This window comes from Haliaeetus leucocephalus, unplaced genomic scaffold, assembly GCF_000737465.1.
Source record: "Haliaeetus leucocephalus isolate CR32 unplaced genomic scaffold, Haliaeetus_leucocephalus-4.0 Scaffold2, whole genome shotgun sequence".
NCBI classification, from domain to species: Eukaryota; Metazoa; Chordata; class Aves; order Accipitriformes; family Accipitridae; genus Haliaeetus; species Haliaeetus leucocephalus.
In genome coordinates, this window is record NW_010972438.1 from 15,142,272 (window position 1) to 15,159,051 (window position 16,780).

General features: G+C 34.7%; 1 protein-coding gene across 1 annotated transcript in view; it reads left to right on the forward strand.

Moving 5' to 3' along the window:
- The window catches only part of ERC2 (ELKS/RAB6-interacting/CAST family member 2), a 393,279-nt gene that overhangs the window by 184,163 nt on the left and 192,336 nt on the right, over positions 1-16,780 (forward strand). Inside the window, exon 7 of the mRNA XM_010573681.1 lies at positions 971-1,138. Coding sequence (XP_010571983.1) covers positions 971-1,138 — 168 coding nt within the window. The remainder of the gene's footprint in view (positions 1-970; positions 1,139-16,780) is intronic.

Here is a 16,780-nt window from a genome sequence, read left to right on the forward strand (position 1 = left end):
CCAAATGCATTTATGAGTACCCAAGCTTTTAATTGCAATTAGCAATAGAGTTGGTTATAGAAACAACTGTATACAAATAGTAACCAGTATCAAGTAGTCTACGGATTTTTTCCAGACCACTAGCAAGCATTTGCCTGACCATAATTTGAGAACTGTTTGAATTGCATTATGAGAACAATAAAATTGCATGCTTGAGCATTTAGAGAGCAAGAAATGAGAAAATCAAGGCTACATACACCTTCTGGGCTGATAGAACGCTTTTGTTTTTTTTTTTCTTTCTTTTTTCTTTTTTTTTAATTTTCTTTTAGGGTTTCTAGAGGAAAACAGTTATGTAATGCAGAGCAATTTGGTGAGGTTCTGTATTAAGACATTCTTGCTTAAGAAAATCTTTGGAATATCCCTTATTTTGGTTGACAGGGTTTTGTGCTTACTGCAGAAAAGTACAGTAAGGCCCATTTGTTAAGAGACTTATGCGATATACACTGGAGAATAGTGAAGAACCATATCATTGCCCTATTTGCCATGTCTTTGTTAAATAATTCTGTTTCTAGATTACTGATCTGTGCCCAAATCTGTGTAGTGACTGCAGTATCTGATTGCCTACTTCGTGGCTTTAACGGGCAAATTAAATACAGGATACAGAACACTATTTTCCATGAGTTATATATTTAATAAGTCAAGATGATTTTTTTTTTTGAGTCCTTTATGCATATGTCAAGTTAGGACTGTTTTAATGCTATTTCATGTTTTGACTATTCTACTTTTTCTGTTCATGCTTTGGTGCTAAAAGTGCTTTCATTCTTTATTATATTTTAACAAGTAAAAGAATCTTAGTCTGAGATAAAGTGGGAAAATCTATGTAGAAAAGAAATAAAACATTTCTTAAGTGACCAAAAAAAAAGGGAATTAGAAAAAAAAAAAGCTGATGATATTTACTAATACCTAAATATGTTTGATTTACTTACTGTAGGTTGATGCCTTGCGGTTACGATTGGAAGAAAAAGAAACCTTTCTGAATAAAAAAACAAAACAACTTCAAGACCTCACAGAAGAGAAAGGAACCCTGGCTGGAGAGATTCGAGATATGAAAGACATGTTGGAAGTAAAAGAAAGAAAAATCAATGTCCTTCAGAAAAAGGTAAGATCACACTGATTAAAGGATATGTTGTAAAACTTTTGAGGAACATTTAAAGGAAATCTATTTATTTCTTATAGCGTATTACTTTTAATATATTTAAAAAGTGCAAGGAGTAAGTCTGTAATAATCAAGTTCTCTAATATGAAATGTGTTACTGTTTTCCATGGGATTATTTCTATACTATTGTATCTTAATTATATTATATCACAAAAACATTAAGTGCTGCAGCTTCTGCAAAATTATTGGAGTTAAATGAAAGTCCTAAAAACTCTGACAAAACTTCTTATTCCTCAACATAAGGGATTCCATTATCCTTACTAACACGGATTACTATTACTACTCTTTCCAAATAATGTAAAATAAAACATGTGGGACTGCTAAAAGATAGGATACTGCTTTTTTATTTTAAAGACTTTTTTGGTGGGGGGGAAGAGGGGAGGAAGGAAGGAACCTAAATTAAGCCGATTATCTGCTTTTTCTGTGAGCGAAAGACATTAAGAAGGGAGGCTTGCTCTGAACAGCCTTATTAGTCTTATTTTTAATTTTCCACAAATTTAGCTAACTGCATTTACTTTCTTTGGGAAGTTGGATTTAATCATTATAGTTTCCACTTGGGGGAGTGGGGAGGGAATTTCCTGGAAAGGCAGATCTTCAAGGGTTCTGCATACAGTAGTAGAGTGTTTATTTACCATATACTTTTTCTTACACTCACAGAAATGTTTATGCTAGCAGGTATGTTGTGCGTATCACTCTTTTTCATATATAGATGCACTTGTGAGCATACAGATGAATGGAGAAAAAGTTCTTGACATCAGATACAGTTTACTATTACTTCTCCCCTCCTTTTACAGCCACTCAAAGAATGTCTACTCCTTACTCTCTGTTATTATGTAGGTAGTCCATGTTACTGTGGTTTTCCTCCAGGATTCATATAGTCATACAGCTCACATAGTCTAGCTGTGCTTCTGTCTACCATTGGTTAACTACAGTGTTTAAAAAGCCAACTCCTTATTTTTGAGAAAATGAGAAGACTGCTTTTTCAGGCCCAGGAAATAAGGCCTATCAAAACTGGAGTATAGGTACTCATCCACTTAAATCTTATTTCTAAATATTTGCCTTGTTAGCAATGCTTACAATGATGTAAAGATAGCAAACCTCAAGCCTTTTGTCCTGTGCTGAATGCTAATTAGTTTTGGACATCACTTGAGAATTTTGAAGAAAAGAATGCATCTTTTCTCATGGTTTCTATTATTAAAAAACCCCAAACAAAGCAACAATTTACAGCTGGTCTTGTATTTAGATCTTGAGGAGATGCATCAGTAGGAGGAATCTGGATTCAGTGATCAAAATTGTGTGATAAATACAACATATCACAGAGCTGTCAGCACTATCTGTCATGGCTATGTGCTCAGAAATATGCAATATAGTATGTTTTTCTGTTTTTAATACATCATGGATATTTTATTAGGGCTTGCAGATTGTCTTGCCTTTTTTGCACCTGCTTCTTAATGAAAACAATCACTCTCAAACTGCACTATCTCTCTTCACTAAATCATAGAGTAAACACATGTTATAGCCTTGTAAGCTCTAGTATACAGTGTGATAAATCCTGTGAACTACTAGGTGCAAAATCAGAGTTAGTACTAAATTGGTTCTTTAAAATTGGAAGTAGCATCTGAATTTTTTTTTGAGGTTTTTATTCTAGTAAATATGCTTCATGAGGGGCCTTCTGAAGTTCAGTTTTTCTGCTATGGGCCAAATACTGGGCTTACTTAGAGAAGAATGAATGATGATGATTACTTTAAAAAAAAAAGAGAAAAATAGTTCATTTACATCACGTGAAAGCTATGTGTAATTTGGTTCTCTGAGCATTTTTAATAACCACATTATCTTAATATGTAGATGTTAGCATGCCCCAAAATGCTAATATCAGATCATTGTCACACCATTATTTTGTTTATAGGAAAAGAAGATCATATTTGGAAAACACATTTTTAAAATTACCCTCAGGTCACATTTTCAGCTTTGGATATTATTTTACTTGTGCCTCACTTCTGATATGTTTGGAGATAAATTCACTCACAGATAATTTGACTAGAGAAAAATTTGATTGAAATATCATCCTGTTCTACTCACCCCTGCTATTTAAATAAATCGAGAGTATGATACTATAAAGGAGGCTTTCGCTGTTCACTTTTCATGTGCCTGGTGTACAATTCCAAAGTAGAAAATTTTGTATGTCACCAATGGAAATCCAGGCTTCTAAATTCATCTGGAAAAAAATAGTAATCTACTTGCCTAGTTAATCCAAGTGTTCAACTTCATTTTGGCAGTGCATATTAGATCATAACTTCTCATGGTTAGTCTCCTTGAGCATTCCAGCATCCTTGGCAGCAGATGCAATCTCATCTCTGGACCACAACACTTGCATGTAGAAAGGAAGATGTTCAGTGTCTGTCTACTTTTTTTCAAGAAGCTTTCCTGGCACTAGTGCCTTTCTGGTTTAGATAATTTTATCCTCACTACATGAAGTTACATGTTCTAGGGCATTCATACTTCATAGAGTCTTTATGTTCTGTCAAAGACAAAGGGAGCACAGCTCCTTTTTGACCATAGGCAGATTGTTCATTCAGTCATGTGTTATTTCAGAAATATGTTGGACTATGTATAGTAGTAATTCCTAGTGCTGTAGTATTCTTATTGTAAAATTTTTGAACAGTCACTTTTCAGGGATTTTCAGTTACTCTAGTAGTGGATGCTGTGCTTTAAGAAAAAGATCGTGTGATGTACCTCTTTTCTTTCCAGTTTTGACAACATACCTTTCCAATAGCAACCATATATAAGAATAAATTTTGATGGAAAAATATTTCATATATATTGATTGCAGTAATTTTATCCTTTACTTGAATCTAATTATGATTTTATCCTTTAATCCTTGCTGAATTGCACGTGCCTTTTGCATTCCTCCAGTTTTTGCTCATCTTCTCCTTCTGACCTTTAGGCCACTTCTTCCACTATTATTTTCACTTCAAGTGATGACAGCCAGACATTTGCCTGCTGAGCATTTAGAAATTAATTTGTTCTCATTGTGCACATATATGTGGAGAATTCAGTGGGTGGAAAGCAACATGGACCATTTCATATGACACTTAGGAGGTGAAACAATTACTGGGCCTGCAAGTGGATTGTCCTGCCTTTACATACCTTCTTTCAGGACTTTGCCCTGGTTGCTGTCTTACTCTCATGAAAACCCTTCTGCAAGTGAAGAAATTGCTTCTAGTTCTTCTTCCTAAGTTCTCTCTAGACATTAGATTCTTCTGACTGTAATATTATAATGCTTGTCTCCATTTTCTTTTTTCTGTGCAGTGCCAAATTTTATATCTATGCATTTTTACTATGCATTTACTTTTGATATAAGGACTTGTGAATAACCAGTTATTTTAGTGCCTTCATTTGCTGATGCAAGATAGATGGCTACATCTCTCTCCGCTCAGGCTGAAGTGCTTCACTCAGCCTAAAATAATATTCATTTTAATGGTTGTATTCAAGTAATTGAAGAAGGAAGAATTTGTATATAGTGCTTAAAAATATTTTTGTCACTGATAAGCTGAAACTGAGTAGGAAGGAATATGTAACCTGGAAAGATGCAATTTCTAATTCTATATTCTTTCTCTTGTGCACATTACTGTTATCTGCCATGTTGAAAAATACAGAGGAAACCAAACCAAAACCAGAAAAGCTCCCTGTCAAAGTTGGAGCTGTTTCTTCTTCTTTCTGGAGAGCTGTTATACTTGGAGAACAGGACAGGTTCTGTTGAGGGCTCCCTACCAAAGGTGTTGAAGAAACAACAACATTGGCAACAAAACAGCTGTGGTGAGTCCCAAGAGGTGACATAGGAACACACTTAAGGCAACATGTTGCAGAAAGAAGTAATGGGCTAGATAATGAACTAATGATGCATTGTCCTTCCATGCAGTGGTTTTGGTGTAATTTTTGACCAAATTGAAAAATTGCTACACTATTCAGTATGATTTGCAGGTTTAAGGGAGGCCCAGCACTGGAACAGCATGCATTTAGAGGATTTGGATCAAGGCAGATTGGCATGGAGTAATAATAAACTCATGTCAATGTCAGAGGTGCTATATTACTTAATATTTCTTTCTTTTAGAATCTTTGGCACCACTGTTCCATTTTAGTGCCAGTAAAGTTGGGTATGCTGTTTTAATAGCCTTGTTTAACCTGGCAAAGCTAGTCTTACACCTCATATCTGTCAGTTTAGCATGCAGAGGGGCAGACCTCAGAAATCTTTATGTATTTCTTACTAGAACATGCAAGTTCTATGAATATGGCCAAGTTGTAGGCTGAAGGGTAGAAGTGCTGAACTGGATGATAATTCTTTCGTGTCCCTCTTTCCTCCCAAATTTTCTCTTTCATACAGTGGCTATACCTGGTGTGTTTTATCCTCTAAGAATCTGTAGATTTTTTTAAAAAAACAATTACATACTCTGAAGTATCAGTCTCGGTGCTGAAAACAGTAGCTGTTGAGACAAGAACAGCATAGGGGATGTAGACCTGGATCATATTAGGACAACAGCTTGTGGAAATTCTTTTGTGGGGACTACTATAAAAGAACACCATGTAAAGGGGGCTAATATAATATTCTACTTTGACTTGCAACATAACTTTTCATGTAAAATGTTACAGTTTCTATCTTTAATAGTTTAAGCTTTGTGATTGATGAAGTGCTACATGACTGAGGGCCCTAACCTACCAGCTAATTAGCATTTGTAGGAAATGTCATAAAGTCTTAGCTCTCATGTAATAATTGGAATCTGTACTTGGAGTGGCTGGGCTGTGCACACTAAGTGATATTGCCCAGTTCAGGTTAAATTAAAATGTGTTGTACAATTAATTGTATGCATTACTGTTAGCTGTCATCTAAAAAAGAGGGAATTTACATACAGTCAGATTAGGAGTATATTAGCGTAAACAAATGAGTCCTACTCTTGCGCTTAGAAATTTGCATCAATATTATTGCTTGATGCAGGCATTGCAACTGAGAGCACCACTGAAATTGAAACTTCTGAATCCAGAATGGTCCAGGAGGACCTGAGAGACCAATTTCTTTCATTTGATCTTAACAAGTAGAAAGTGCAAGCACATTGCTGATAGAAGATGCCTTTGATTTTTTTTTTTTCATGGTTTAATCAGTTGGGAGCACATTTTCATAATCCTGTGAAAGGGTCATGATGGGCATGATGAAGGACATTATTATTAATTTTGTCAAATTCTATCAGAACACTATAAATAGACTGTTATGTGAACTGCGGTTTGCAATTACCAAATCAGAGTTCTGTTGTATTTCTGGAGTGAGACAACAAATTTTGAACTAATTAGTTGTTCTGTGACTGCAGATTACCAGTGTAGTTAGAAAAAAAATTAGGGCGTCATTCTGGTGTAACATGAAAGTTTTGATGTTTCAAAGCTGGTGTGGTGACTATTGACTTGTGTATTATGTTAAGAAATGTTTCTTTTAGTAATATATGCCCACTTTAAGGATACAGCTTTCAGTGTACTGAGTATTAGAAAATTGTACTTTGTTGGCTGCTTATGCTTGCAGCTTTGCCAAATCATGTTATGTTATTCAGATAAGGCAGTCTGGAAGTGAGATTGAACTAAATATAGCCAATTGTTCATCCAGGGTGGTGGTGTTATTGATCTCAATACATTGTTAAAAAAATGGATCCTCCATGATTCTGCACAGGTTATAAAAGGTCACTGGAAATATGTGACTTAACGTAGGTTCACTTAATGAAGCCAACCTGAATAATCATCCAGCTTAAAACCATAGCTATGAGTTTAGGTAAGTCCTTGCACCTTGAAATCCATGATCATTATAAAGTTTTCCAGTCTGTGATTGAATCTACTGTCTTTTCCAATGAATTTGCTACCCACTGAAGCTAGAAGCCCCGCATTTTTGTGTTCCCCACCATTGCCAATGACCTGCTTGCTACTGCTGCTTTTGTTCAAGTCTACATTTCAAAAGGAGTATGGTTGGATTACACACTTCTGCTTACTGACCTATTTGAAAGAAAACACTTCTCTTTATAGGAGAAAATAACTGAATTCCTCAAGTGAAGTTTCATGAGATTACAAAATCTAAAAACTGTTTTATCTAATGCCAGTTCTGTAAACATGGTAATTTTTGAATATCAGGCATATTGTAAATCAATACAAGTAAGTGAAGAAATGTTGACTGCACTTGGTCTTGGTGTTAAAGTTGTTTGGAGATCCGCTCATAATAACCATGTCTAAGCAGGTCTCCTCTTTATCAACAGCAGCTGACAAATTAATGAAATGGCTGGAGATGTTTGGTACCAGGTGTTTGGAAGAATTCAGAAGCATCATTAGGTTTCAGTATAAGTAGCTGAAACTGCAAGCATGTCTTAGTTTACAGTAATTATTCCTGCAATATAAGGGGGAAGCATCTAGTCTTTGGGATGGCCTTCACTTGTCAGAAAATATTACAAGAAGCAACGTGTATGAAGTTTTACAAGAAACAGAGTCAAACTGCAGTTGGTCAAATTAGTCTGGTTTATGTACCAATAATATACATCTCTGAACAGGTAACAAAGGAACCTGTTTGTTTGCATGTTTGTATTTTAAAATCCTAAAAGTTAAAAATAATTTGGCTGCCTTTGTATGCCACCAATGGAAAACTGAGCATTTTGGATACATCATTTAATTCATTTGGGAGCTATAGGGTAAGAGATTGTTAGCGGAAGTGAAAAAAATAGTAGTTATTTAAAGAAATAGGCTGAAATAAGTAATAAGTGCTTTGAAGAGATACTGTTATATATTTATGTTTGTGTAGTTTTTAGCACAGTAGTATGATACTACATACTTTTAAAATAATACATTATTAACTTTCTAAATGCAGTTATATATACAGAAAGGAGGCAATCAGTTGTAAGATCTAAAATATGATGTAGTACAATATATAAATGAGAGATAAAAAAATCACTTTTTGGGAAATAGAAGATATATATGTGTAGATCACACGTATTTAGAATTTTAAAGATAAATCCTTAAGTGTAAGTAACATAAGTTATTTTAGATCAAGTTATGCTGGCTAGTTTTGAGAGGGTTCTTCACATGCAGCTCAAATGAAGAGAATTGTATAGTTCAAGACTCAGGTTGTACGTAGCATACAGAAGTGCTCTTAAAAACAGTATGGCATTTGCAAAGTAGGACTGAGCTTAATGAGATACTTACATAAGGGTTTCATACTGCTAGTGTGAAGAAGGAAGCTGCCATTCGGCTCTGAAATGTCAATACTAATTAACAAAGTTATCTTTAAATAAGATCCTAAGTTTTATTCATGCTGAGGAAGCAGCCAACTCACATGCTGGGAATTTTAAGCTGTGAAGAGTAATATTTTCTTTTCAATAGAGTTGGAGGAAATTTCTTTTGAAGTGTGAAAGAGCTAAATTATGTATAATGTGACTGGACAAAAATAAAGTAGAAGTCGTCATATTTGGGAGGTGCAGAAGAACACAAAGGGATTATTTAGGGAAATGGATGACTACCTGTATATCCAAAAAAGAATTGAGGGAGAATCGGAATTGCTTAAGAGAAGAAATATATTTTTCTGTGAAACAGTCTTCCAAGAAATGTGATAAAAGTCTGCTGATTGGAATTAAAAATGATAAGGGACAGAGTTATAAATGTAATTGAGAATAATTTTACATTAGAGAGATATCCTGCCGGCATGACTTTTTTTTGGATTTTCATCTGCTGACTGAGAGGAAAGAGCGTATGATGTGATTCACTGCTCTTAGAACTGCATCTTTGAATGGCAGCCCAACTATTTCCTAACTGTCTGAACATGACAAATTAAGCTGGTTTTATACCTGCCATCTGTTTATCATTCAATCCTTGACAACTCATTTAAATGACACAAAATCAGATCCTTCAAAAAGTAGCCCATGGAACAAAGTTTTGCACAAACCCAAAAGGCTTGTATGTCTTATTTACATGCTAATCTTTTTTCTTGAAAGCTCTTTCAAGCTCCACGCTCTAGGTGACCTGTGGGAGGGAGGAAGGAGGTTGGGCAGCTTCTCACCTTTTCTGACTGACACAAACATTGAAAAGGGGGATTCACAGGAACATGCTGCAGCTGCCTCTCTGAATCAGCAGCCATTTCTCTGTGTATTTTGTAACTGAGTATAGGAAGTACTCTCTGCCAGACTCCAAAATTTAGGCCCACTGGATTAGATTACCATTTTAGACACATTCTGCAGTAGCATAAATACATGTATGTTAAAAGCATAGCTCTAGCTTCAGAATATAGAAGATGGCAAGCTGGGAATGTGTTGCCAAGTAATACTTTAAGGAAAGCAGCAGTTGTTTTATTCTGTATATCATATTTTGTTACATGGCATAACTGTGATTACACCAATATTGGTAGAGATGTTTAACTCGCATCTTTTTCCTTTGGTATACTGAAGTTGTCACCTTCAACATAATCCTTTGTGAAGCTGGGAACTGTGCATCCTGTCAGGCTAGTGTATTTGGAGATGTTATATATATTTCTTATTGCTACATGCATAGCGGGAGCAACTGTTGATGCTACTAGTTTGGGGAGATTTTTGTTAATGCTGTAATTACTTCGTGCTCAGATAAAGTGAGGATGTTATTTACAAAACTGAGCAAACAAAGTATTTGGATATTATTTATTTGTTTTCATTTGAACTAGGGCACCATTCATACTGGAATTTGGTGTATTAAAACTAAGTCTCAGACACAGTTCAAAGTTTACTAAGATTGCCTGTATGCAAAGTATAATGATAAATTTTGAATCTAAATAAATGATCCTTATGATTCTGTATCATGGTTATAGTACACTGTTTCAAACATGTTTCTACCAGGTTTTTATTAATGATCTTTATTCCTTTTTAGCATATTTTAGCTAAAAATTGCTACAAAATTGTGAATCATAGTTTTATGAAATGGTTCCTAGGAAAATAAGTTCATCAGCTTGTTAATTATAGGCAGTAAAATCCATGAGAAGACAATTTTAAATCTTGAGTGATTCAGAAATGGTACATTTTATGTATGATTTTGAGCCTATTTTGACTGAGAGATTAATGTTTTTGTCATAGTCTGATGCATGAAATATTTAGCAATGTAGTAATTGAATAACTTGTTAATGTGATAAACCATCCTGACCTTATCCTAAAATAAGAAAGTAGATCCCACTGCCCTTGTTCATCTCCTTGCTGGGATAGGCAGTTTCAGCTGATCTGCTACTTGACCTAATGTATATCCAAATTTGTTATACCTTGAAATAAAAAGAAACATTCTCTAATAAATATAAAAAGTAGAGTTATGCATTAGCAGTTGGTTTTTACCAATTTTGTAGTATATTGAATTTCTACTCCTTTGTTGGCATAGAATCAAACACCTTATTTATACATTGCTGGAGCTCCTTGATGTTGGCAGTCATGCTTTCCTGGTGGTATTCCATTGCTGTCTGTCTGACTGAGCAGTCTGTGACTAGAGACTCTAATACCTTAGTAAATTGGATATTTTATCACTTTTGGAAAAGCATCACCCCTCACCTTTGAGTGGAGCTCTTATTGGCTTTATGAAAGCATGAAGTTCAAAGACTTAAGAGTATGCATGCAGATAAGTTTAATGGTAACAATAAATGAGAATTGTTATCTTCATACTTCTCCCTTCATATTATTGTTACCAGATGTAGTCAGAGCTAGTGGTGCCAATTTGGTCAGATTGCTTTGATAATTTTCTTGTTGCCAAATAGTATGTATTTCTTGGTGGTAGAATCAGCAGTGGTATGTTTGAATATGAGTAGAATAAATACAACTTTAGAATGGAATCTGAATCTAATTCACTTCCTTCTAGCACACCTGACTTTAATTTTTGACGCCTAGCCAGGCACAGTGCTAAGATCAAAGTGAGATAAAAAGAATGGAGTAAAGCAGTTCTTGGAAAGTAAAAAGAAAAAAAGCATAACATTGCGTAATCTTTTATATATGAAAGAAATATTGGGCCTATTTGCCATTCACTTAGGAATAAATCTGCAGTAAATTTACTAAAGGTAATTACGCTAGTGTAAACCCTTATTTATCTGGGAGAAAAATCAGGCCCACTATATTTATTACCTAAGAGATGCCTTGATTTGACAGCAGAAATCTCCATTCATGTCCCTAGACAGGCACAGAGTCCTTTATTGCTCTTTGTTTAACCCCATGCCAAAGTGACTGTACACCATGGGAACTTCTATACATTGCTCTCTGTAGTGCCTACTGCTGATCTTGAATGAGGGTGAGAAGCTGCTAAAGGGCCACATGATTTTGTAAACTATTTGTCTTAATGCAGCTGCTTGTTGATAGACAGGATTGAGAGTATGTAAAAGCACATTTTAAATTTGAGTGAAATACATGCTGTGACCTATCCCAAAATCTTAATCTATGGTTAAGTCTGGATTTTTGTTGTTGCTGTCATGGGAGCCATAAATAGCTTGATTTGATTGTTTATTTAAGAAAAAAAAAATCCATGACTTTTGAGAGTTTCAGATTTTTTTGCGTGTCAGGAGGTGGATGTGATAGTAAGCAGCTGAACAAATGTGAAGAGCTTCAAAGTATGGAATCTAGACTACATAGTAAGGTAATAGAAAACAGGAGTTTGCTAATTTAGTTGTAAAAGAGATCATCCCTGTGAACTATCCATGGGAGCTAGTATTGTAAGTTGTGTTAGATTTACAAAACATGATTCCTTGCATGACATTTTACATGTTCAGCAATTTTCAGTTAGCACTCTTTAATTGTTACTAATTTTTGTATACTGTCATTTTATGAAATGTAATATAATTCAGCCTCTGCCTTGAAACGTATGAATTGCAACGCCTTTCCTGAGTCCCTATAAATCATTCCAACTTTGGGGAGGGGGAAGAAGAGCCACCTCATAGACAGCTAGCTGCAGGCGGGGCAGCAAAATGAACCAATTCATACCATCATCCTTGTGAATTGCCTCCCCTTGGCAAGGCAGGAGCATTTCTTCTTCTTTGGGCATACAGTAATGCTGACAGCAGTGTTTAATGCTGGCAAATGTATCATCTTCTTATTGAGAACTGTGCTACAATTCATGCTGCAGGACATATTATCTCAGTAAGGGCTAAATCTGTTTTTATGTGGGGGGAGGGTGTCTGGGTGGGAGGAGGATAGACAGTGCTGCAGTCACTGGTTATCACTGTGCCTTAAATGTTCTGCTGCAAAACCTGTTAAAAAAAATCCCAAACCACAAAAAGGCACAGGAACAGAACAGGAAGATTTGCTTGGTTTTGTTTAAGTTTTAATATACTATTTACAGAATACCTTATTAGCACTCATAGACTACCTGATTAACTTTTTGTACTAATGCTAAAATAAAAATTCTCTGAGTAGAGCAGTAGAAAATAACCTATTTATATATATATGCTTAGTTCTGGAATAAGCTTTTCTCTGTGTCTGACAGTTTTTTAGCATTGAGCTGGCCATCATTCAATCATTTAAAAAGTCCAGACCATTAGTAGTAGCTATCATCTTCTGAATGGGAGACACTGAAAATGGAAGTGTTGTCAGACTGTTGTAGTTTCATTGTTAAGCAACGCTCAAGCTTTTAAAAAGAATTTTACAGTTAAAGTTAAGTGCATGTTCTTGAGGAGAAAGCCTGACAAAAATTAAGTTCTATAATAATTCTAATGCGTGCAGAGCTACAGAGATATAGTCGTCAATCTGTGTAATATATTTTGATATAGTCATCATCTCTAAAGGACTTCAAAGTGTTCTTAACTGAAAGCTCCTAACTCACCACTCTTCTGAAGGTTTTATCTAGTGTCTGTCAAGCTCCACCATGGAGAGGGGCATGTCTCAGGGAGTAACAGAAGTGGACATGGAGCTCCAAGGGCTTAATACCATGGGAGAGACAACTGCATCTGACAGTTGCTGAAACTTCTCACCATCCTATGTCATTAAGATAAACTTTTAAATATCTGGTATGAAAAGCAAAGAAATATACATCAGAGAAAAAATAGTACAAGTGTGTTATCAGTTTTGCTATAGTATGAGGTCAGTGTCACTGACAATGCAATAGCAGATGACCTCCAAATGCATCTTCAGGATATTGCGGTGGATTTTCCTGTAATTGCCAAATGGACAATGTGTGTTCTTCATAGATCCTTTCATCAAGGCTCTTACAATAAATTAAAAAAAAATTGAGAAAGCCAAATGAATAAGGAGGGCTACATTGATTAATAAATCCCAGGCATCAGTGACCTAATGAAAAACTGGGTTGGGGAAGAAAGTATTACTGTGTCATAGATCTACTGTATAATAATTTTCCTTTTTTTTTTTTTATAGTTGATATTAGAATGCGGCTAAGTTATACATACAAACCTGCTGTTTTTTAGGAGATACATGATAAAGGAGATTCAGTGAAAGATTAAAAAAAAGGACATTTCCTCGTACCAAAAGCAAACTTAAACACAGAACTAGTTCAGATTATTTCTACTTCCTATTCAGACATTTATATAAAAGCATTGCTGTGTTACCTTTGCTGCTATAGAAAATCTAAACTGTTCAGCAGATGTTGATTAAAGACATCCAAGTTGCTGCGTTTAACATTTCAGTTTAAGTTTAGTGGTGCTTTGATAGTTTATACGTAGAAAGACTGTGTCTGGCCTGCAGTAACTAATGGTGAAACTCAATATGTGCATTGTCTTTCGTGCAGCTATAATGCATATATTAAATTACATCTCATAGTAACAAGGATCTTAGTTCTTTGATGAACAACATTTTGAACACTTCAACTCTTAATTGATATAAACCTATGTACATTGACCATATGTTAATTTAGAATTATTAAAAAAAGACATCTTTAAAAAAAGGGGGCAGGGAGATATGTTATCCTTCTGCAAAGCTTTTCTTTCATGTAAAGTCATTACACTCTCCCTTATATATGAATATAGATGGCCTCTATAACCAGGGAGCTAAAAGGAAACTTTCCAATAGAAGGGGTATTATTATTTCTGATTAATTACTGCCTAACTGTTTAAGCTCTGCTGCTATGTTTTTTTTCCCTACTTTTTACCACTGGTACTTAAGGAAACTCATATAAAGTAGTACCATGTGAGATTGGATTCTCTATTATAAGCTCTTGAATGCAATTTCTAAGAGCAGGATGCTCTTCTAGTACAGATCAACATAGCTGTATTGAATTCATATAGCCATCTTTTATTTATAGTAGCTATGGGGCAGGCCTGTTATTTTTACTTTCAAAAGAAAAAATTTTGCTATTACAGATTTTAATTTTTTTTAAATTTAAAATTATTTCCCATTTTTAAGGCTTCCCTCCTCCCTCTTCAACCTGTCTGCCCCCTTATTCCTTACTCTGAGAGTAAGGAAGTGTAAAGTTTAATATTTTTCCTCTGTTTTTTTGGATGAAGTATTATATTATTATTTAGAATATTTTACAGGAAAACTGGGAAATACGAGAATATTGGAAATCTCTGAAATAATTTACTAAGGCTGTAGGAAGAGGTGTGTAATTAAGGACTAAAGATGACACAGCAATTTTGAAGTGCTGTGCTTGCACTTTTTTCTCTTCAGGTGTGAAATGTCTGTGATTTATAAGTTCTATACAATCAATTTATCATTTAGAACTAAGAGCAGTACACTTATCTGAAAGTGTCTGAATTAAAGAAACAATACTGAGTTCTCTATGCTCTGGAATGATCGAATAAATCTTACATTAAGTCTCAAGTGAATTATTCATCTGTACTTTTGAAGTCTTTATACCAAATGTGTTTAATATTGTCATACAGTTCTATGTAAAAGGCATGTTATGGAACTATTAATATAAGGAGATATGTAATTACTGTTATAATGTAATTTATGGCCAGAGTCTTTAACAAAATTAGTTATAGCATGCTGCAGTAAATGTTAGACATTTGCTATACTCATAATTGTATATGGTCTGTGTTACACTGTCCTGTAGAACAGGGTGATGTTTAAAAGTGCATTTATTTTGCTTTTGTCTAGACTCTTGTATCTTTTATAGCTTTCCATTGGAATCAAAACTATAGGAGTTGCTTAAATGACAGATGTATTGAGTTTCAAATTCAAACCTTACAAAGCATGTTAAATCTCTCTTTAAATTTTCCAGGAAAGGAAATAAAGGTATTCTTTTCTTTCACTCAAGCTGGTGATTTAAATGGTAACCCTAAGCCATCAATAGAAATATATAGTGGTGTTAGTAAAAACAAAACAGATATTCTGAAAGTATTACAATGCATATGTACATAAATTAAAAGTATATGGAAAATAGGCAAGAAAAACTGGGAGACTACAGATTATGAGTTTAAATTTGGTGTTAATTCTTTAATTGGGTTGCCCACATAGATGTATATGATATCTCAATGGAGCAGTGACTTTCTGGGCTAGAAATATTTTATTGTAAACCATAGTTCTGCATTGAATATGGTAGAATTAACATAAGAGAGCAAGAATACAAGTAAAAAAATCCTTCAGGTAATAAAAAAAATTCTCTGCATTGATTGAAGTTGATTGAAGAAGTACGAAAAAGGATAAACAGGCAACTACAGATAAGATGAGGGGGACTTATTTGGAGTGAGAAGGCAGATTTTTATCCCAGATATAGCCCTCTTCAATATTTTCATTTAGAAAATATTCTTCAGTATTTCAATTAGGAAAAAAAAAGTTTAAGTGCAGACGGGGAAAAAGAAATCGTGACTAATCTGAAAAAGAATTTTGGAGTGTTAATGTGAGGAGGCTGAAGGGAGTGATTAATATCAATTTAGAAGAGTATTTGCAATGGGATGTGGTACAGTATTTCTGTCCGCAGAAATACTGGGTAGCAGAACAAAAGATGATAACCTCTCTCCAGATGGCCTTTGTGTCATCCCACCTGAAAAACCATGCTTGATTTCAGTCATCTCATTGTCAGAACAATGACATAAATGTGAAAGAGTTAGCCAAAAAGTCGTTAGAGACCTGACAGGTACAGGTATCTGGCTGAAACTAATACAGCTTAGTTTTTTATTCTAATATTCTGAAGTTATAAGTATCACAAAAGAGGAGAAATTATTTTGGACAGTGTAAAAGCTAGAAAATGAGTAGCATGAAATCAGATTGACAAGGAGATCTGTTAAGTGATTGGATAGCCTTCAAATGGGAAAGGAAATTCAATTACCATAGGTTTTTCAGTGCTAGGTGTAACATAGGCCACAGTCCTGGAAAGTATCTTAGAGTATCACAGTGCGTTCCACTGCCCACAAGCAGGATTTGAAGGAGATTCTTACAGTGAATGAAAACATTGCATTTTCTCTAGGGATTAAGCCAGGCTTCCAGCCTCTCTACATCACAACCTCCTCAACATTTTCACTTTGAAATGAAGTACAGTTTGTAAGGTTTCTGCCTGTTATTCAGGACTCTAGATGATGGCTCTTTTCTGTAATTAAAAATAAATCTTTTTTCTGGATGTCTGTCTGTTTTCCTATCTTAATAATTTTCCTAGGTATGTAAAATCATAACTCAAGATAAGTTATGGTAAATAATTCCT